Source organism: Sarcophilus harrisii, chromosome 1 (genome assembly GCF_902635505.1).
Source record: "Sarcophilus harrisii chromosome 1, mSarHar1.11, whole genome shotgun sequence".
NCBI classification, from domain to species: Eukaryota; Metazoa; Chordata; class Mammalia; order Dasyuromorphia; family Dasyuridae; genus Sarcophilus; species Sarcophilus harrisii.
Genome location: NC_045426.1, coordinates 168,785,107 through 168,809,078, shown reverse-complemented (window position 1 = coordinate 168,809,078; position 23,972 = coordinate 168,785,107). Strand labels below are relative to the sequence as shown.

Here is a 23,972-nt window from a genome sequence, read left to right as displayed (position 1 = left end):
AAACAAAGCAAAACAGTTAAACTATGTCTAGAAAATGATTCACTGTGTGACCAAATTGAATTTTTATCGGGGATGCAGGTGTCATTGACATTAAGGAAAAAACTATGCTCTTAAGCCCAACAAAGATTGCAAAATGTTTCAATAGATGCAGAAAAATCCCTTCACAAAATACAGTATCTCATGTTCTAAAGCTTAATATGGAAACTTCTTTTATTAATATGATCAGAAGCATGTATTTGTGGATTTTTAAAAATTCAGTTGTATTTTATTTTTTCCAATTACATGTAAAAGTAGTTTTTAGCATTCATTTTTTAAGATTATCAGTTCCAATTTTTTTCTTCCTTCTCAAGACAGCAAGCAATTTGATATAGCTTATACATGTATAATCATTTAAAGCATATTTCCATATTAGTCCTGTTGTGAAAGAAAAATCAGAACAAAAGGGAAAAATCATGAGAGAAAAAAAGCAAATAAAAAAAAAAGAAAAAAATTATGATGAGAAGTATACTTGAAATCAAAAGCTAGCACTATTCAAAAATGATTAAACTAGCTACTTGCTCCATTTTAAAAAGTAAGATGTCCTATCTCCTGCTAATGTAGTTCTTAGGACTACTCGCTCTTAACAGTAGGATGAAGAAAAAACAAAAAACAAAGTGGACTTTGGCACATGGGAGACAAAAGTAATCCTACTTGCAGATGACTGATAATGTATTTAGAAAACCATGTAGTCAGAGATTCTACAAAGAACTTGAGAAAATCTTCAACTTCAGCCAACACATAATATGGTATTCATTGGCTTTGTTGAAAGGTGGATATAGCAAAGGATTGTTGAAAATATGATACAGGAGTTAGGAATGATGGAAGCTAAAACCTTAAAGACTACATTGATGTCTAAGACCTATAGAATATGAATATTTTCTTGACAGGAGAATCAGGAGGTACAGGATATAGCAAGCACCAAATAACATCACAAAAAAGAAACTAATTATAAATTAAAAAATAGATTTTCAGTGAATTTTTTTTTACATTGCTGAATTTCTCTGTTACAATATTAATAGCCATTTTCCTATCATTTTCCTAGCTCTACTTATTTCACTTTGCCTCCATTTATATAATTCTTTCCATGCTTCTCTGCATTTATTATATTGACCATTTCTTGCAGCATAATTTTATTTTATTAAATTCATGTACTGTGATTTGTTTAACCAATTCCTCACTTGAATGGGCAGTTACATTGTTTCTACTTTTTTGCTACCACAAAAAAGTGCTTCTATAAATATTTTGCTATATATAGGGCCTTTAAAAAAAACCATCCCTGAACTCATTATTTGGGTGTGAGGGCGGTATATGCCTAACAGTAGATTCTCTGAGTCAAAGGATATTTGAGTAATTTTAAAGTGCTTTCCAAAATGGTACTAATTCAGTTACACCACTAGTGCATTCATTAGTGATCCTATCATTCCATAACCCCACCATCATTGATTATTCCTGGTTTTTATTTTATTTGCAAATTTGTTGCTCAAGATTTTGCTCTGTCATCCTGCTTATTGTCGTAAAGACCCTGTTAGTCCTCATTCAAGGTCTTTGGTGATCAAAAAAGACAATTGACCCAATTTTATTGGATACTGTTAACCTAAATGATAAAATGATCATGCTTGGAACTTTGTCTTGCAGATTCCTAGATAAAATGTAAAAGTATGATGTAAAGCTGGCTAGATGTGGTGGGTTAGGTAAATTAGCAGTTATCAGTCAGTTGGGACAGGGCTGAGATCTATACATGAATAAATTAACTTCTCTAGAGAGTGAGGTCATGGCCTCTGGAAGTCAGATCCAAAGAATGGCTGTTTTAGGTGGGTAGAAAAATAGGGCACTGGAAGGGTAAATGGCAAGATTGTCTAGATAGGCCTTGGTTTCTTGGATTGCTGAATAAATTTAAACTTGTTGTCCAGATGATTATATATCCAATTTAATGAATATTCTATAGAGTTTTTCCCTCAATACATATATAATGGGACACATACTGAGAAGGGACAGTGAGAGCTAGCTGGACCCAGAATGGAACAGGAAGAAAACAGGCTGAATTGTCTTTGGGAAATTACATAGTTCTTTTATTGACTCCAAACTTCACCTTGAAATAAAGTTAATCTTTTTAAACACCAATGGTTTTCCACTGATATTTGTTTTTGAGTGATAGAAAAATTGGAGGGCCACTAAAAGACAAGGGAGAAATGCATGGTAGATGATAACTGGGGGAAGGAGGAGAAGAAGAATCAGTCATTTGGAGTGAGAGACAATCAATGGACAGCCTGCACATTCCATTGATATTCATGCAATGCCAAGAGAATACAAGCAAAACAGCTAGCACATTGGATGGACTGTTGTGGTGTATTTATGGGATAATGTGAATGAAAGCATCCTAGAATGGAAAGACATAGTTGAATTGTTATCTACATTGTTGGAATGTGAAGTATTGTTATATTATTTATAATTTATGTTATAAAGTCATAGATTCATTAAATTATTTGAATATTATAGGAAAAAGACCCATTTCATTATCTAGAAAGTAAAATATAATAAAAAGCTCCTGTAACCTCTAAATTGCTTGTGTTGGGACAATTGAAGAGCTTCCTTTTAGATTAGTAGCATATATAGTTGTACAGAAGGAGCATAGTTGGATCCATGGCTCATCTGAATCTCTTTAATAAGTCATATTACAATAGAATTCCTTTATATTTTGTTGGAATCTTTACAAAGTATTAAGCCATTAGAGTTGATAGAGATAATAATTATTTAATTTAGCATAGTTCAATATGATTGATTTGATCTTAGAAGGAGATATTTTGGGCCAGAACTTGAAACAAGGTAGTAAGTACAACTGATAGAAACGATGCTTGTGTTCACACCTTCAGAGAGCTCATAGAAGCAAGAAATATTTAAGTACTCATTGGAGTTCACATGTTTGGGAGATTTCAGGGTTTAGAAAGAGATATCTGAATTCACACCTCCCTTGAAGCTCTTAGGGCCAAGAGAGCATGCTGGGAGATATCCCACAATCCCACTCCCAGAGTGCTCCTCTCCGACCCCTGGGAATGTTCCCAAGTAACTCCCTCCAGTGGTTCACTGGAGCTATATTTATGCTGCTTCTCTGAGAGTTAACCATAGAACTGTTAAGTAGGTCCAATAAAACTTTCATGTGACTTTAATATTTTGTAAAGTTTAAGCATAAAGTTTTTAGTGTTTTGACATTTAATATTTTGTTTTGAAGCCCAGGCCATTTAGCCCACCTGTGACTTCTAATACCAGTCCACCTCCTGCTGCTCCTTTAGCACGGGCAGAAAGCACCTCCTCCATATCCTCATCTGCTTCACTGAGTGCAGCAAATACACCCACAATAGGTAAGTAATTCAAAAAGGGAGGCAAGTGATTTGTTGAATTTTCTCTTATTTTAAATATATATAAACTTTAAAGTTTTTTGAACAGTTTCTCATCTAGATCTGAAATTTTAGTACCTAAAATATAGCCAAGATTTAATATGTTGAAATTCAGGTGGTTTGAACTAGGTTTTTATTCTGAAAATTTGCTTTTCAGAGTTAATCCATTGTCATATCTGATATAGCTGCTTGGCTAGATTTATCTTTAAATATGAGTGTTTAGGGGGAAAAAAATCACATTCATATTGTTCAAGAGTAAGTGGAGGTAAAATATTGAAATTTCATATTCAATGTGAGAAAATATAGTACAAACAAAAAAAATTGTTTCTTAAAAGTATATGTAGTACTGTATCTATGGGAAATATGTGTATATTCTTAAATTTGGCATAAATAAAAGCATAGGTCTTTTTCCAAATTTTATACATTTGTATCTTAACATAGACTTATAGAGTATTCTTGTATTTTTTTATTTTTTGCTGAGGTAATTGGGGTTTTAAGTGAGTTGCCCAGGGTCACACAGCTAGGAAGTGTTAAGTGTGTCTGAGACCAGATTTGGATTCAGATCCTCCTGACTTCAGGGCTGGTACTCTATCCACTGTACCACTTAGCTATCCCTGTCCTTTTATTTTTAATGATATTTTAAAAATAGCTTATTTTTAAAAATAGGTTTTTACAGAATTAATATTTTAGTATTTATAAAACTTTAGGTTGGGTTTTAACAGAAGTTAGGCAGATGGGCTGAAAAAAATGACTACCTCTTTTCCATTATATTTTAAATGTTGGGCTTTTTTTTTTCATGAAAATAGAGATATGTGGTGGAAATTTATAAGCAGTTTTGTAAATAATTTGGGAAAAGATAAGCAGTAGAAAGTGGGTGATGGTGATGAAGTTAAAAATTTTATATACATTTTATAAACAGTCAAGGATTCTTGTTATATTTAAACCTCTTGCTGAATAATTGCTTTTGTATAGATTTGAAATTTTGATTCCTTTTGCCCTTGAAATTGTTTTGCTTTCCTGCAACATTTTGTTTTATTTAAATATGGTAGAAGATGATAATTTCATTGGAATTCTCTCTGAAATTGAAAAGCAGTCTGAGACATCATCAGGTATTGTACCAGAAAAAAAAATTACATGTTAACTAATTACCCTAAAGTGTACTTAAAATACTCGCACTTTGTGGCCTATTTCTTTTCCAGCAATGTGTGGTGTCATAGAAATAATGTATAATTCTGAAGTTTAATAACCTCAATTTTGTATTAATAATGTTTTGTTGATATTCCAGGATCCATTGAAATTTGGCATGTAAATTACAAAAAGTTTTGCCTTGGTGCATTACTTAAATGTAAGCTTTTTTCCCCCTAAGATTATGAAGAACATTTGACATATTGATAGTATTATGTTTTAACAATTTAATTGGAATTTCTAATTCAATACCTTTGTTGTAATGAAATTTATTAAAATGAATACACTGGGAGAAAAAATAAATACATAAAATAACTACAGGACCTAGAGATGAAATGTGACCTCTTTCCAATGTCCTTTGTGGGTAATAAGTAACAAGAAATAGATACTGGAGGAGGGGGAAGTATCATTTGATAACCTTTGAGGTATCTTTGATAACCTTTTCCCACTATCTAAGCTCTTGGATTACATTTTATTTATTGTTTTATTTTGATACATTATTTGAAAGTTCAGGTAGAGAGAGGCTAAATGTTTTGTTTTGTTTTGTTTTTTTACTGTTTGATAGAGGAACAAAAAGGTGGAACATTTATAATGTAAATAGTAGACAAGTCAAGTTAATTTGTTAATGAACCAAGAGACAATCTGACAATTGGTCAGATTTTTCCCCTCTGGGCATGAAACATCTTGGTTGTATTCAACTCTTCTTTATTATATAGTTATCATAATGGAATTTTTACCTATATTATGCTTATTACTTTTTTTCAAATCAAGGTTCACTAGCTCTACTAAAAATGTAGATTGTATAAGGCTAAGAGTAGTGAACTAAGAAGTAGCTTTTAGAGACAGTGGGATGGATTGAAGCAAAGAACTGAAACTAAAATGTTGAAGCCCTGGGCCCTGTCTACTGAGTAGGGAAATCTCTCTGATCTCAGACCAAGTAAAAGCAAAAATAGATCTGATTAAAAGAGATAAGAAAGGAAACTACATCTTGCTAAAGGGTACTACCATAGATAATGAAGTAATATCAATACTAAGCATATATGCTCCAAATATTGTAGCATCCAAATTTTTAGAGGAGAAGTTAAGTGAATTGCAGGTAGAAATAGACAGCAAAACTATATTAATGGGAAATCTCCACCTTCCTTTCTCAGAACTAAATAAATCTAACCACAAAATAAACAAGAAAGAAGTTAAGGAAATGAATAGAAATTTAGAAAAGTTAGATATGAAAGAAATCTGGAGAAATTTGAATGGGGTTAAAGAGAAATATACTTTTTTCTCAGCACTTTATGATACACAAAAATTGACCATATATGAGGACATAAAAACCTTGTAGTCAAATGCAAAAGGACAGAAATATTAAGTGCATTCTTTTCAGATCATGGAAAAATAGACCAAAAACTGATTGGAAACTAAATAATATAATCCTAAAGAATAGGTGTATCAAACAACATATCATAGAAACAATAGATAATTTCATCCAAGAGAATGGCAATAATGGGACAGCATACTAGAACTTATGGGATGCATCCAAAACTGTTCTTAGGAGAAATTTTGTATTTCTAGATGTTTAGATGTATAATAGGGGATTTCCTTATTTGGCTCAGGCTTAGGAGCTCTAACTTACAGCACATGGTATATTTAGAATTTTTAGGAGAAACATCAGTGTCAGCAATAAATGTCTCACTGAATTACCTTATTACATGTTAATTTATTCTTTTTTTTTTTTTTTTTTTTTTTTGGCAAACATATGGGGTTAAGTGACTTGCCCAGGGTGACACAGCTTGTGTCAACTGTCTGAGGTTGGATTTGAATTCAGATCTTTTCAACTCCAGTGCCAGTGTGCTATCCACAACACCATCTAGCAATCCTATTGCCCTATTTGAATAAAATAATACATAATTAATCATGGTAATACTTCTTGTTATAAATATGGGAGAAAAAGGCCTATTACTAGGCAAAAGTTATTAAAAAGAGAACAATTTTATAAGTTTCTTTTGATCCTGGATATGTCAAAACAGTAATAAATGTTATCCTTTATATACTGTAAGTTGTCATATGTGAAGGTGACTTAAGGAAATTTAGCATACAACTTCTTTTTTCTTAAGAGATTGGTTCCCCAAAAGGATTTGCAACTGTCAATGCTGAAAAATTACCTATGCATATATTTGTAAATAAAAAGCTATTTTAAAAAAAGGAGAGAGATTGTTTCCCCTAATGCCTTGTTGTTTTCATATTAAATTTTCAATCACCTTTAATTTTTGACAATCCAAAATTAGATCAAGCAAAAAATATTCAGCACTTTGTTTCCCCAAATGTTTTGATTGTAGTAAGAACAAGACATAGGTTTTTGCAGTTTTTTCACAGAATGAAGAATTTGATCTAACTTTCCTCCCCTTTCAAAGTGTGCCAATTAAGATTTTAAAGTTTAATTTCTGTCTTCATTTTTCATTTCCTTCTAACTTTTCCCATTATGATTGTGTATTTTGAAAGAAGGCAGTATTTATGAATTTTTTAGTTTTTACATTTAAAAGAAATTTAAGCAGCTCTTCTTGTCTTTGTATTTTCTAAACATTGAGTTCTTTTTTTTTCCTGTGAACCTGATGTTATTAACTTTTTGTTCAGAATTTAGTCATCCCCACTTTGTAAAAAATTTCATTCTTCACTTAACTTTTTTCACACTTAACAAAACAGCAGAAAAGGCTGATGGAAGATATTGTCACCAAAATTAACCATCCTGGTTTTTTCAAAGGTAATTTTGGTTCTACAATATAGATAACCAATCTAGTTTTTAACAAGAATTATTTCATAAAGAATACGCTTTCTATAAGTCTTATCTATATGACTTTCTAGTTATATAAGGGTTCAATTTAACTATTTTATAAAGTGGCTTATAAGAGTTAAATTTGTAATCATTTTGACCTGGAATATAAGCATTATGCTAAAAATCCTTTAAAAGAAGAAGTGTTATTTACAAATTTTTAGAGACAAGATGTATTGAATGTCCAATAAAAAGCCTTGCTCATATTCAAAAGGAGCGTATTATCTGGTTAGGAAACAAGATATACCTATTCTGTGAACAAGGCAGTATAAGCTATCTTTCTTCTGGAAAAGAGGAAGATAGTAGAATAGAAGGCTAAAGGGTTTTTAGAAGATTGATATTAATTGGTTTATGGAAGTAGCATAGCAGTAACAGATTCTCTAATCTTTCTGTTATAGTAAAGATTTTGTGTGGCCACTAAATAATAGTATGTGATAAAATGAAGTTATTTATTGCTCTTTTAAATAAGGGTAAATGTGATACCAGTAGAAACAGGATAAGTAGAACTCTGTTTTTTTTTTTTTTTTTTTTTTTTTTAACTCTTTTATACTTTAACTAACTTCTTAAATTGAATGTATTTGTAATCTGAATCATCCATCATTCCCCCTTTTAGGAGATCTTGAAATATGAAAAGTTAACCTGTTCAATTTCTGCCTACTGGTATTTAGAAAGATTTAGTTTCTGTTTTCTTTAAGCTGTGGTGGTTTTAAGAAAAGTTTTGTGTCTTTTTAAATGCTCTTTTAAACTCTAATTTATTATTTTTTTCCCTTTTATGTCTTTTTGGTCTTTCATATTAAAAAGAAAAATCAGTGTGTCAGATTACTCTTTTTGTCTTCCGATTTCTGTTTTTGTTGATGTCTTTTTTTATACTCCAGATTAATGCTTTGGACTTCACTGAAACTTAACATTAAGAGCATTTGTGATAACTAAGATGAATTAAACATATGATTTATGTATATTTTAGGCGTTTCACGTGGTCCCAGCCCTGTTAGTCTTGGAAATCAGGATACCTTACCTGTTGCAGTAGCCCTTACTGAATCTGTGAATGCTTACTTTAAAGGAGCAGATCCTTCCAAGTTAGTCAATACTTTACTTTGCAAATTTTATTATGAATATGGTTTGCTTCTTTGTATTCTTTTGTTTTTGTTATTTAACTTTTTTTAAACTAGATTTTTAATTAGTGATTTCATTGGTATGGGGAACTTTCCCAGTGAGGAATTCCCTTGATCAATACAGATCTTTTGTAATATATAGTCTTGGAGACTTTCCTGGGATACTAAGAGGTTATTAAATCATTTGCCTATGGTCTCAAAGACAGCATGGGTCAAAGACAGGTTTGAGACTCTTGGTTTCCTTTATTCATGGCTGCTATTATTACATTGCCTTTCATTTTATCATTTTAATTGTAATATACCATTTCGTACTAAAAATTGCCAGTGAAATCAGTAGTGGGTTTTCCTTAAATTATCCATAATCTTGGCCAGTTCTTCCCTTGCCTAATATTACATATTTGTAGGACAGAATTATAGATACAGTATAACTTGGGAAGAGTCAGCCTGGCTGGCTCACTATATGGAAATATAAGTTATGATTTATTGCTAGTAAGACTGTAAACTTTACAGCAGAGATATGATGTACTTGCTTAATATAAAGACTCTTAGGCCAGCTTTATCTTCTTTCTTTAAGGAGTTAAATCTTCCTTAGAAATTTTTTGTGAAAGTGGTTCTTATTAATATTTTTATTTCCCATTTCATTTATTTATTTGTATTTATGTTTGCACCCATATCTCAAGAAAGAGCAGGGTTATTTCCCATAGATTATAAAGCTCTCACTTGGAATCTCTTTTATGATTCAAATTGACAAGATATTCAGCCGCAAGTATCAGAAAAATACTTTTTTTGTATGAGTCTTTAGCAGGTTTACTTTTAGATAGAGCTGCCTTTTTAAAAAATTCTCTCTTAAATTGTTTTTCAGGTGTATTGTAAAGATTACTGGTGACATGACAGTGTCATTTCCAAGTGGAATTATTAAAGTGTTCACCAGCAATCCCTCTCCAGCTGTACTCTGCTTCAGGGTTAAAAATACAAGCAAACTAGAGCAGATTCTTCCAAATGCACAACTCATATTCAGGTTTTGTATACTTTATTTATCAAAAAAAAAAAAAAAAGATTTAAAATGTGATTTCTTTATTTTTCAAGTAAACCCTTTTAGGCTTTGAAATTGTTGGCTTACATGTGAAATGCCTTATAATATTTAAGTAGACATCATAGTTCACATTTGTATGTCATTAGCCTTTATTCTGCTTTGTGACTTCTTATCTGTGACATCCTTTACGGATACTATAGACTCCCCCCCACACCCTTAAAAATTATCTTTACTATAACCCCTTCCTGACAAATTTTTACTATTATCACATGCATTCCTTCTGTGCAACTTTTAAATCTCATTTTATGGTTCCTTTTCCAGTGGGTTTTCTCTGTACTTACAGATTAATCTTATGCTTATTATTTAAAACACAAATGATAAATAAATTTCTCTTCTAATGAAACAATTCTTTCTTTTCTTTATATCTTAATGATTGCAAATAGTGATCCATCACAGTGTGATTCCAGTGCAAAAGATTTTTGGATGAACATGCAAGCTGTCACTGTCTACCTCAAAAAGCTAGCTGAGCAAAATCCATCTGCTTCTTACTATAATGTGGATGTCTTAAAATATCAGGTAACTATTTCCTTTACCCTTTTGCAGAACAATTTAAAAAACTTTGCATCCATGTTAAACTGACTGAAATATTTTGATAAATAATGTTGACATACGGAAAATTGAGAGTTTTCATATTCATTAATAAACTAGCTAGCAGAATAAAAATGTTATGATAAATATTGGTGAATCATTTATTCTCCTTTTACATATATGTTTCAGCATTGTCTCTTGCTTACAGCTATCTGGGTTGTGTTTACTTGTGCACATTGTTGCTTTTTAAAAATAAATCTTCTGTACATACTTGTTAAGAAAAAATTGGTTCCAGAATTTTCAAAATGCCTTTTATCAAGTCATCAAATTCAGTTAACTTTGATAGTGAGTAATTATAGCATTGGCCACAATGGCAATACATTCTAATATGATAACTTTTGAGTCAATATTCTTTCATTTTGCTGTAGATCAGTTTATCAAAAGATAATTTACTCAATTTATGATTCTTATCTCCTATTCTCTGAGTTTTGTTGAAATCCTGACTTAACTCTTTCATAATGTTTTTTCCCCCTTATTGCCTTTTAAATTCATAAAGGAGAAGGCTCTTAGATTTAGAAAGATACTCTTAGAGTGATGTCCCTAAAAATGAATCTACTTTACTTTATTTCCTAGTGATTTATTTTATTCATTTTTATCATTATTAATTATTAATTTCTGTAATTAATTACTGATTTTTATAACTTCTTTCTCTTTTAAAGGTATCATCAAATGGTATCCAGTCAACTCCTCTGAACCTTGCTACTTACTGGAAATGTAATACCAGCACTACAGATGTTAGAGTGGATTATAAATACAATCCAGAGGCTATGATTGCACCAAGTGTGCTTTCCAATATACAGGTGGTAGTACCAGTGGATGGAGGTGTCACAAACATGCAGTCACTTCCCCCTGCAGTATGGTAAATTAAATGTACTATTGATTTTGTGCCAAATTTCTATTTGTAATACTGGAAGTACCCAATTTACAAAGGCCTTGAGTTTCAAAAATTAATTTACAAGTAAGCTATTTGGAACCGGACTCCTGTTTTTCTAGTAACTTGAGTAGACATCCATTAAGTTCTGGGGTGAGCATAAAGGCTGCTTATGTTCCTAAGTTATTTCACACAAGTTTCTTTAACTAGATCTGTTCTATTGAATGAAAATCATAGGCAGACTGCTTATAGTTTCTAATGGAAGAACTTTCGACAATTGAAGGTGACTGAAAATGTAGTAGGTTGCCTGGTTGGGTGTTCCTGCAGGTGTTTGGAGACTCAATTGGAATTGCTAAATACCTATTTTCCTTCATAATAGTTCAGTTCTGTTCAGTTCTTTTCCTTCATGGGTATTTCCATTCTGGATGGACTCCTGCTTATCATAGGAAGAAGAAATGGTTCATTGGCACTGGTACCTCCAAGGGATCAGTACAGATAGAAGATGGAGGACTCCCCATAACTACTACACCCGCTGAGTCTTCAGTCAGACCAGAGCTCTGATAAGCAAAGGGACCATGAAAAACGTAGTATACTTTTTCAGAAGCTTCAGTCTCTAAAGGACTCCCAACTAGTGAAGTGATGAAGGTGAAAGGCAACAACACATAATAATCTTTCTTGAGTTGAGTTCTTTAGGATAGGGGATTCCCCATTCTTAGGATATTTGGCTTGTCGAAAGAATTTGTAAAAGGAATAATTATGAGCATCTAATATATGCTACCTTTCAAGCCAAATGATGTTATTGACTGGAAGAATGTAACTTTTAAGTTATCTTCCAGGATCCTAGATTTAGAGCTGAAAGGAGCTCAGAGGTTGTCCAATTCAGTCCCTTTAGTTTACAGATGAGTAAATGAAGCTTAGGGATTTACTGTGGTCAAGGTCACCTGGACAGTGATTAGAAGAGCTGAGGTGACAGTCCATTATGCTTTGCACCTGCACTGCCTCACATTGATGGTAGTTTTGTGTCAGTTTCTGAATACCTTTCTCTTTGTAACCAATATCAGTTCAGGATAAATTAAATAGCTTGTGTATAATTTTCTTAGCCTTGGAATAACAGTATGTTATCAATTTTTACTAGTATATACCATTTCCATTTTATAATAGCAAATTTATTATCATAATTACATACTTACATATTTTTATATAACATTTTTTAAAAAGTAGTATTCTTGAATTGCACATGTTTAACTTGGATTATTTGCTATCTAGGGAAGGGAGAGTGGGAAGGAAAGGAGAAAAATTTGGAACACAAGAGTGAATGCTGAAAACTACCTTTGCATGTATTTTGAAAATAAAAAGCTATTATAAAAATAGAAATTTAAAAATGTGAAAACCTTGAGAGCAAAAAAAAGGTAATCTTATATTCTTAATACAGGAATGCAGAACAAATGAAAGCTTATTGGAAATTGTCAGGCATTTCAGAAAAATCAGAAAATGGAGGTAAGTAAGCATATGACTATATTTTTCATTGTGAAGTCATTAAAATAGATGTTATATTTACAAGGGTCCCTAAAGGTCCCTTCCTGAATCTTTGTCCCTACAATTCATTTGGTTTCTACTTTGATTGGTGGCAGGCTTTCAGAGAGGTGTGGGCTCTCCTCCAAGCATGTCTGTCCAGCCAAGAAGAAGGTGGACAAGGACTTGATTTCTCATTGGCCATGAGAAATCTCACAAAGATTTAGTAACTATCCTACATTTTTGTAGCTAATCAGTAGCAAAGCCAAGCTTCAAACCTAGGTCTTCTGATTTCTAGCCACTATTCCACACTTCTCCCCAAAATAATTCTGGTTTTGGAGGTGGTTTTTCTGTAAATCTTTAATCAGTATTATTATTCTAAAATATTAGTTACCTGTGCAATATTAGGAAGAAATGTTATTTGTTACAAAAGTTAAAGAAGTAGAACAACTTAGTACAATTAAATTGCCTAAATTAAAATGGTTTTAATCATTATTTAACTCCATTCACTTTTGTTCTCTCAAACTAATGAGAATTCACATTGAATCTTCCCAGTGTTAATAAGCAATCTTGGCCTAAATAAATCTCTACAAATTCCTGGACAAATCTTTTTACTGAAGGGCCACTTTATTTTATTACAATTTGGTATCACAGGTTCTCTGCCCTTTGCCAAACCTACTTTTTTTTGGATCCAGAATGAAAGGGAGAATGTTCTCCTGGGTGTTTCTCTTCTAAAACTTCCCTATTTTTCTTTAACTTTTAGTTTGTTACTGAGATAATTTAGTTTGTAACTTGGGGTAATTCATCTGCTTTTTTTTTTTTTTGCCACATCAACCAAGTGGAATTTATAGCCTTCCTGATTTCATCAAATACTTGTTATTGAATTGAATTTCTAGGAAATACAAAATTAACATATGCACTAACTTTATTTCTTTTGCTAAAATAATCCCATTAAAATGTTTAAGTATCTTTGGTAGCTGCTATAGTTTTTATAGTTAAATTTTTTCCTAAAAATTTAAATATGATATTATCAGAATATAAAAGCCTAAAAGAAAGTTTTCTTACATTTTTCTAGAGCTCTGATTTCATTGTTGTGGGAAGTGCCTTATGTACTCAGGTGCTAAGAGTCACAATTCTTTGTCTCAGAGAGTTGTGTGAAATATTGAAGAGCTATTATGTAGTACATGTTGATAAAGTCTTAAATTTATTTAAAACTAGAAGGAACCAATTTAACCCATTTATCTCTAATTCATAAAATTTTGTTAAGCAAATATTACCTGCTTTCTAGGTGAAAAACATCATGGATCCTGTGCTGATTTGTTTAGGTATTCCTTCTCTTCCCTAAATTGCTTACGATCAAGTAGGAGGGAAATATGTTCCTATATAATTGAAATAAACTATTATATGTTCTTAGGTAGGTAGCCATTACAAAGGAAAGAAAATCTATACTTGTGAGTTTTCTTTAGCCTAGAGACCTTCAGAATTTCCTTTAGTTAAATATCAAAAAATATATGTCAGGAAATGAAAAATTGCCTCCCTTGTTAAGATTCACTAGTAGCTTTAGTTAAGTTTTTAAAGTAACTCCAGACCAGATTATAGAAAACTAGAACATACTATTAGATATAATGGCGCTTATAAAAAGACAAGTGTCTAATTAGGAGGATTAGAAATTTTGAACTTGATGTCAGTTCTTCATGTCTTGACCTCTGCCTATAATAATGTTTGCACATAATTGGGTGATGTAGCCAGAATAGTACTTAAAATTTTTAAGGAACTGCTGGATAATGTTTGCAAAGACAAGCATAAATGGAATTGTCATCAAGTATTCCTTTCTCCTTGCTGATTTTGTTCTTTTATGAGGAGGGTGGACTAGATTGGACCAGTAAGGGAGAGGTCAAGATTTCTAATCTTGTGGGTCTGTTATAAATTGTATCTCAAGGAATGGCATACCTAGTACCAGACTTTATTTATTAAGCACTGATTATGTACAAGACACCGTGCTAGGCTTTTGGGACACAAAAACAGACAAAAAAGAAACAGTTCTTGCCCTCAATGGGTTTATCTTCTTGGAGGGATAGGGAAGAGATACTATATGCTCACAGAAAATACAGTCATTTTAGAAAAAAGGAAGCATTGAGAACTGGTGGGACCTGAAGAACTTTCGTCCCTGAGCTGAACCTTTAAGGAAACCTGAGGTCAAATCTAAGAAGCTGAGTGGAGCTGAATGAGCATGTTTCAGGCAGATTAGCATAAACTAGATTGCCTGGAATGTAGCATGTATAAAGCAAAGTAGATGAGACTTAGATTGTGGAGGGATTTAAAGGCAATGAACAATGAAAAATTTGCCACCATCAAGACATTGATCAAAATCACAAAGTTTTTTCCTTGGCTTTTCCATCAACACTAAATTATCATACTTATTATAATTTGGTTTTTATTTTTAAAATTTCATCCTATTTCTATGAATTTAGTTTGTTTCTGTGTCACATTCTTTTCTGAAAAAATATCCCTCCCCTTTTCTTCCAACACAGTGATTCATCCTGTGTAGTAAAGATTGTGGTAAAAACATAGCAGTTCAGAAGCACTAACCAACATATCCATTGCACATATTCCATGCCTATAAAGAGCCCTCTCTGCAATGAAAAAAGGGAGGTATAATTTCTCAGCTCTTCAGCAGAACCAAGCTTGGTCATGATAATTCATAGCATGACATTCTGTTTCATTCTGTTGTTTCTTCCTTTTACATTGTTTTGGTCATTGAGTATATTGTTTTCTGGCTCTGCTTCATTCAGTATGCATCAGTTTGTGTGATTCTGCATCAAGAGGGCTTTAGGATTTGTTGGTGTTGGGAACTCCCCTTTGGGAAACATAGTCAACCGGTGCAGATCCACACCTGCTCTTTAATTTATGGTTTTATGAAGTTGCACTAACAAGTGAAATTTCTTGCCCCATAATTATACAGTTGGTATGTGTCAAATGTGGGACTTAATCTCATTGTTTTGATTCTAAGACTAGCTCTCTGCCCACATTGTTATGCCTGCTTCTCTAATAAATAGAGCTCTGGAGACACATCAGGATCCAGTAATGCCCCAGAATTAGCATAATGAATATTAATTATATACAGATACTTAAAAGTTCCTGTAAGAGATTTTTGGTTAATAAAGCATTAGAACTACTTTTATTTTAATAACTAAATCCTGCATTTGAAAGAAGTTAATAGAAGATTAGTGTTGCCATAACACTTCCAAGTTGCTATGAAAGACTTATCATTAACGACCCATTTAATAATTCATTAACAGTCATTTTTTGACTTCACCTCTTATTATTCCTCCTTTGTTCTTCCTTTAGCTGTCTTCTCTTAAAAGTTTTTCCTGCCAGTTCATTCTCGTTCGTGTTCTCTCTCTCTCTCTCTCTCTCTCTCTCCCTCTCCCTCCCTCCCTCCTTCCCTCCCTCCCTCTCTCTCCCCCCCCCTCACTCTTTCTTCTCCCCCTCCCCCCCACATACACACACACACAGCCTCCTTTAATACTCATCATAAGTCAGGCAAGAAGGCTGTTTTCTGGAGGTGCTGTTCAGGTGAGACTCTTCCAGAACTTAGGTTAACACAAGAGCAATTAACTTCTTGGTTATTTTATAAAAGTTAAAGCCAAATGTGTTTTGGCTCAGCAGACTGTGTTTTGAAAATGGTACAGCCAGTTGTTTATTGTTCACATCCTGTGTTTCATTACAGGCTCCGGATCTCTTAGAGCAAAATTTGATCTTTCAGAAGGACCCAGTAAACCTACAACACTTGCAGTACAGTTCATTAGTGAGGGAAGTACCTTATCAGGTGCTGACATTGAGCTTCTAGGCACTGGTTATAGGCTTTCCTTAATAAAGAAACGTTTTGCTACTGGTAAGTTGTGAGATTTTGAACCTTTTAATTCACTGAGTAAATATTTGCATGTTTTCTATACATTTCTGAAGACCCTTCATACAAATTGAAATTGGAAGGCAAAGAAAATTTTTTTAATTTGTAAAGTGTCATATCATCAGTGGCATAAAGTTGAAATGTTCCTGACATGTTAGATAAATGCACATGTGAAAATGGTTTTTGTGCTCAACAAATTATATTCATTTTAGGTTAAACCTTCTTATGGTGTCTGTATTTCAAACAGATATGAACTTGAACTCTGTATCTATAACAACAGAAATTTCCTTATTTGGGGTGTAAATGCTGCACTGCTTTGGGAATCATAATTGCAAAGGGTTGTTTGTATTTTCAGGACGATACCTGGCAGATTGCTGATGTCCTTGTGAAAATTATTGGATCAAAGGAGTACAAACCTGCTCTTCTGCATTAACTGTACCTTCCAAACACTATTTTAACATGTATTCGATATATTTTTATCTTTGACCTACTTTGGAGCTGACTACAAAACCTAAAAATGCACTTTTAATGTAAGTCATTTGAAAGGAATAGCACTGAAGTGATCTTCAACACTGTAAATGATCAATATTCAGGAAATACATTTATTCAAATACTTAGTGAAATAAATTTATATAGGCTGAAAGTCAAAATAACCAGTTGCTGTATTAGAAAAAGAAAAGTTATGGCATAAACATCAAACTTTTAAAAATTGAAGGAGAGCAAGCACAAAATGTTTATAGCTCTCCATAAATTTTAAATTCCAAGATAGTTTTGCAGGTTCATCTGTTTGATATTGGATGCAAGCAGAACAAGAATGCAAAATTTGGGATAATGTCAACTTAACCCTCTCGTTCACATTGTGTCTATGTGCCATCAGAGAACAGGCTCAGAGCATGCAAAAAGGATAATTTGATTCCCATATAACATATTAATTAAGTGTAAATGGTGTTTTATATAAGATTTAAAAAAATCCTCAAGTGCAATGTGTTTAAAAATAAGCTTGCAAAGGACAGCAGAGAGACTTACTTCTGCAGTTAGTTAACTTTATGGAAGTTGTGATTGTTTTGATGAATTAATGCTGTAGATTTAATTTATTTTTATATGAATTACATAATGTGTGCCTTTAAAAAAAAAACAACAGAATTGTGCCTGTCCACTTTGTGTTTATTAATGTGCCTCACTTCCTTTCTTAAAGTCTGGATCTTCCATATAGAAACTTAGGATGGTTAAAGTTCTTCATATAAAATACAGACTGTTTATAGTCCCTTTGGGATACAGAAGGAAAATTAGGATAACTGGAGGATGCTCTTTAGTTGCATTTTAAAATACTGGATTACTTCTTTGTGGGGTAATTGCAATAAATGTAACTACTATAAAAGGAAGTACCTGATGAAGAATTTTTAATATGCTCACGGAAAAAAAAAATTGCCTTCAGTTATTTAATTCTAACCTCAACAAAGATGTGTGAAGTTTAAAACATTCTGGAATAAAAATAATAACCATGTAACTGATTTTTAAACTGTAAATTTAGCATTTTCCCTTTACTTTTTGTTCATTATTTGAGATTTAAGTGTTCATTAGCTATGTGTTTGTGAGCATAAATGTACTGTTAGTGAGGAATAGCATTTTAGAAAGGCTCATCTCTGGCAGCAGAGGGAAAAATACTGCCATTTATGTTCATTTTAAGCAAGTGGGGAAAAATGCTCAATTAGTATGTTGTTAATTGCCACACAGTAAAAATAGGGTTTGGAGTGATGCATTTATTTAACATTTCTTAAAATAAGCTACTAACTTTTGATAGCACAACACCTAGCAGATTTTACAAATAAAGCCTGATCAAATGTAAATGTAAATGAAATTATATATAATGCTGAAAACCAAGGTCCTTCATTTTACATAGTAGAAGCAATAATATATTATATTGTGTGCAATTTTTATAAAACCACTAATTGGTCAGTTATGCTTTACAGAAATTAAGACCCATATTATCAGACATTTATGTAAATTCTTTTACACACTAAATGCAGTAAAAATGAAGCACCTCACTGTTAAATATTATATGTGCTTTTTTTTGTTCATTATTAGAAAATTTTGGAATAGATTTGACTGAAGCAATACACATCCATCATTTGCTAAAATGTTAATCTTTGCTAAATGGTGAGGATAAATAGTATAGGCTTTCTAACTCCTCTTGTGCTACTTTAATTGCCAATTGTGGTCTCTTACTGGAATCTGTTTTGCTGTAAAACTGCTTATTGGGCAGTTAACATTTTATTATTGGAATCCAGACATTATTTTACTTGCCATGTTTGTTTTAATCAAGTATTGCTTAAAAGTTCTAAATTAGTGGAATGGTTAAGTTTCATTACATTTAAACTACCAGTCTTCACCCCATGTGTTGACACACGAATTTGTATTGGGTGCAGGTTACAATTTTGAAGCCATACAAGCTTATATTGGTTTTTCACTGTTAAAAACCCATGACTAGTGTCCAAATGCCAGTAGATATTCATTGAGAAATGTATTTAGCAAGCTGGTCCTTGCTCTTATATAGTGCTATACTTTGTAGCTGTGTCTTAACCAAGAATTTGTAAACACAGAACTCTTAATGAATCTGAGTTTTTATGGATTGTTACTACTTTGGGTTGTAATTAGAACAATGCAAATCTATCTTACAAAAATTTGTAAATATCTGATTTTTTTTCATATAATGTAAATTTTACATAAAAGTTGCACCCTTAATAAACATGTAATATATAATTTATCAACAGTGTATTATTGTTTGTACTTAAATTTTAGAAGACTCTTAAGTGATCACAACAGTTACAACACATATCCAAAGATATATCAAAAGGATGAATCACTACTTAATATAATTTATAGTTATTTTTCATAAATCAAAGAAATTGAGATATTTATTTTTTTAATTACATATAAAAAAATCACAGTTATCTTTTCCACATTGTGACTTTCCCCATCATATGGTTTCTATACATTATGGGTTGGTTTAAGAAATTAAGTGGGAATTTTGGGGAGAGTTTTGCAGAAGCCACAGATGACAAGTGAAGAACGCCAGTAGGTGACACAAAGCCTATAATCAAATACTTAACCCAAATTTTATAATAAGGTACTATAAACACCACATAAAAGATAAAAGAAAAGATTCAGACTTTTTTTCTCTGCTACAAAGGAAGAGTCAAAAAATTTTACTTAGATTTTCCAGATCGAGTCCCACACTCCTAACTCCTGTGATGCGGAAGGAATAACTGTATCTTGTTTAACATTGCTTGCGTTTTTCAATATATTTTCTTATCCCAAGAACCCATATTTAGTTTTAATTGAGCAAGATTAGTAAATCTTAAATTTGAAATATTAACTCCAGTATGTAAATGTTTTCAGTCACAGGCTAGTTTTTCTTTTTTCTTTTTTTTTTTATTATAGCTTTTTATTTAAAAGATATATGCATGGGTAATTTTTCAGCACTGACAGTTGCAAAACCTTTTGTTCCAATTTTTCCCCTCCTTCTCCCCACCCCCTCCCCCAGATGGCAGGTAGACCAATACATGTTAAATATGTTAAAGTATGTGTTAAATAAAATATATGTATACATGTCCATATAGTTACTTTGCTGCACAAGAAGAATCGAACTTTGAAATAATATGCAATTAACCTGTGAAGAAAATAAAAAATGCAGGTGGACAAAATTAGAGGGATTGGGAATTCTATGTAGTGGTTCACATTCATTTCTCTGAGTTCTTTCACTGGGTGTAAAAGCTGGTGCAATTCATTACTGTTCTATTGGAACTGATTTGTTTCATTTCATTGTTGAAGATGGCCACATCCATCAGAATTGATCATCATATAGTATTGTTAAAATATATAATGATCTCCTGGTACAGGCTAGTTTTTCTGAGTATTTGTAGATTGTGTTTATCATTTTAGTTGGCTTTCTCAGCTAGTTATTAGTATTTTTAAAAAAAAAACATGCTGTAGCAAGAGTTTCATGACCCAAAAAAAGTAGAATTTGGAACCATGTGATTGAAATTAAAGAATGTTTCTATTTTATATGCACCAGATACAGAGATAAATCTAAATAGATAATATATCACAAATGTAAGTATAATTTCAGTATGCTTTTTAATTTTAAATGTTTCTTTAAAATTGTAAGATGTAATAGTTTGTTTTATTGGGATTTTTGCCTATATGCTTGATTTTTTCCCCCATGTCTTTTAAAAAATAATGACACTGTTAACTTAATTGATGGAGGGACAGTCTTTGAGTTAAGTGGGTTGAAGTCCTGATTGTGTTACTCTCAGAAGTCATTGAACTTCTCAGTGTGCCCTCAAGCAACTCTCTGAGATTATAAATTGCAGATCATTTGCCAATCTGCATTGTTGGGGGGTGGTTTCTTACTGCAACTTCCTTCTATCAATGAAATTGTAGGTCTGAATCATATTTTATATCTCCTTCCCTCTCCCAATGAAGGAAAAGAAAGAAGAGTGACTCAGCTTTCTTACCAGCAATTTTCCCCCCCATTTTTTAATTCATTTCCAGTACTGGAAAACCTTTTTGAGTCTTTAGAGAGTGTGGGTGAGAAGTGTTATGAGACCCAGGCCCGGAACCAAATGCTATACTGAATGCTAAAATCATGTAGTCCCTTTCAGAGAAAGGAAGTAAAGAAGATTGTTATTAAGTATGTGCTTTTTATCCAGTGAAAATTCAGTCTTACATCACCATGTTTTAACTAGCAAGGCATGATTGCTATTCCTCATGTATTTATACCCAAATTACTTGACATTTAAAGAGAATGTTTAGACTTCACTTCAGGTTCATTCTCATTTTGCAAGAAAAAAGGATTGTATGAACTCAAAGATTTTTAAAAGTATAGCTTCTTACTCTAGGAACAGAATAGTGAAGGTTGATATCTATGTACCTTGCAGTTAACAATATGCACAATTACACAATACTATATTAATATGCAGTACAAATTAATATCACCCTAAATGAGCCAAAATGTTTTTTTCTAACTTTTTTTGTGTTTGTGAAAAGGGGCCGAGTGGAGTATAAGTAATTTAATAACAAAGATCTAATAGTTACATCTGCTGCTAAAAGTTTTATTTTTAGGTGCACATTATTAGAAAATATATGCTAAAACATTGATATTGGGGGCAATGAATAATTTAGGTCTGTGGAGGGGTTTGTTAATATATTAACTTTAATGATTACTCATCAAACATTTTAGATGTTACATATTCAGGTTTTTCTAGATACTGATCTGTATTACTGTGGAAATCCTGGAAATGTTCAGCACTGATTAGTTTTTTCAAGAATGACTAAGACTTAAGTTAGTATCACCCCTCTGTTCTTTACTGCAGTCAAGGGAAAAAAACTCTAGCTCTGTTCTTTCAGTAGTGCCTCCAAGGTCAGTGCCCAAACAGAAGCTAGGTATTTTGCAAGATATTGGGTATTTTAAAATAATGTTTAACAATCAATGGTATTTGGAAATCTGACTAAGTTCTTGTGAAGACCGAGTTAGCACCCTGGATGCCTTCAGAGTCAGGATTAGTCTTTATTCTTGGTCTTTAGGGGTAGAAGTGAACAGGATGGACACAGGATCTCCAAGACCTTCCTTTTCTTCGTCTACTGCCAAAGTGACTCTGGCTTATCTTACTCCATCCCTTAATCCTTCCCACAATTCTCTGTATACACCAAAAGATGGAGCCAGCACAGAATAGTGGGAAGGGCCATTTTCCAAGCATATGCTAATAGAGTAGTGTTCAATCAGTAATTAGTCTTAAATGCTTGGTTGTCCAACCTCAGTGCATCAACTCAGAGTTTCATCCCTTTCCAAGTTCTCTCTGCTTTTGAAATACTATAGTGTTATGAGTGATAGGAATCACAGTAAATACTCCAATGGAGAGACACTTTTAGCTGAAAAATGTTGTTATTGAATAGAAACTATTGTGCAAACCTGTTCTGTTTCCTTAGGGAAAAGTGGTAAAGTGGATATTTATAGAAAGTTAACAAAAAACTTGCCACTCATTTTAGTTCCTTTAGATTGTCCAAAAAAAAAAAAAAAAAAAAGTGTCTGGGAACCTAAAGTATCCCAGAATAAATAACCAGTATTTATATAGCTTTAAGATTTATAAATGTCTATATATTATTACTATTTCCTTTTTATAGATGGGGAAACTGAGGCAGGTAGAGGTTAAGTGACTTGCCCAGAGTAATAGCTCCTAAATATCTGAGGGTGAATTTGAACTCCAGTCTTCATAACCCTGTGTCATTCCCCAAGAATGAATACCAGAGGCTTTAGGATTGAACCATAGGCTATAGATTCATTCTCAAACTGAAGGAGACCCATTCTTGAATATTGAGTGTCTGCTGCCTACCAAGTTAATTATATTTCATATTCAATGAAGACATGTTGACTGTGTCATTTAAGTCATTATTGTGAATATGGTTGGCCTATAGCTAAATAAAAAGGCTCGATTTAGCTAATCTAGCAGAGTAGTTTGATTACTTTGGAAATTTGAACTTTTTAATTTGCATGGAAAGCTCCCTTCTTCCTCTCCCCTCCCCGCCAAAGGTTTGAGATCTGATGGCTGAATTTAAAGTTTAACCTGTTAGTTTAAATCCATCTTATTAGACATTTGTTCAACCAAATGGTATCCTAGGAATCCAGAAAGGATTATTCCTAGAGAAAAAATCTGGAATCCAGGAATGCATCTAAATTGGTATGTATGTGGAAGGGAGATATAGTAGACTGGAGGAAGAAATGGGTCATGAGACTTATCAGAGCAATTTCTTGTGTCTTTTTCCCTCTCCATTTCCCTCTCCAACATTTTGATACAGGTGAACATCAAGAACTATTTGGAGAAAAAAGAAAGGTCAAAATAGTAGTTAGAGCTTACTTTTTTTTTCTGCTTCTGTATAGTTAAAAATATGTTAAATATGTTAAAAAAAATTTCTTGCACACACACAAAGAACCTTTCCATATGTATAGAACATAGAAGAGTAGCTGTTTTGTACTACCTACTTTAAAAAAACGCATCATATATTCTATATTATTTTGAAAATTGGAAAAAAAAACCCTAACTTTTTATTAGTTAATTGTCAACTCTTCCTTTATTCCTCTTTTCTCTCCTTCCCCCCCCTCCCCCAACCAGATTCAGACAACATACATAGATTTTGAAAACATTGTCACTGTCAGGAGGTAGGTAACATGCTTCATCATAGTTCCTCAATTCATTGCATTATTCAGAATTCTTAAGAATTATCCTTCTCAGAAGCATCTACACCCCAAGGAAGAACACTAGGAAATGAATGTAAACTACTTGCATTTTTGTTCTTCTTCCCGGGTTATTTTTACCTTCTAAATCCAATTCTCCCTGAGCAACAAGAGAACTGCTCGGTTCTGCATACATATGTTGTGTCCAAGATCTACTG

The 23,972-nt window shown here is 32.5% G+C and overlaps 1 protein-coding gene across 5 annotated transcripts in view; it reads left to right on the top strand.

Moving 5' to 3' along the window:
• Positions 1–19,287, top strand: part of FCHO2 (FCH and mu domain containing endocytic adaptor 2) — a 152,128-nt gene extending 132,841 nt beyond the window's left edge. For 3 of the 5 annotated variants that reach the window (XM_031966647.1, XM_031966659.1, XM_031966637.1), the window contains 9 exons: positions 3,266–3,395; positions 4,481–4,540; positions 8,402–8,513; positions 9,412–9,567; positions 10,026–10,158; positions 10,890–11,089; positions 12,534–12,598; positions 16,344–16,508; positions 16,879–19,287. In XM_031966647.1, coding sequence (XP_031822507.1) covers positions 3,266–3,395; positions 4,481–4,540; positions 8,402–8,513; positions 9,412–9,567; positions 10,026–10,158; positions 10,890–11,089; positions 12,534–12,598; positions 16,344–16,508; positions 16,879–16,901 — 1,044 coding nt within the window. In that variant the 3' untranslated portion in view covers positions 16,902–19,287. The remainder of the gene's footprint in view (positions 1–3,265; positions 3,396–4,480; positions 4,541–8,401; positions 8,514–9,411; positions 9,568–10,025; positions 10,159–10,889; positions 11,090–12,533; positions 12,599–16,343; positions 16,509–16,878) is intronic. The other 2 variants (XM_031966656.1, XM_031966667.1) reach the window with 1 other exon arrangement.
• The last annotated feature ends 4,685 nt before the right edge of the window (positions 19,288–23,972 follow it).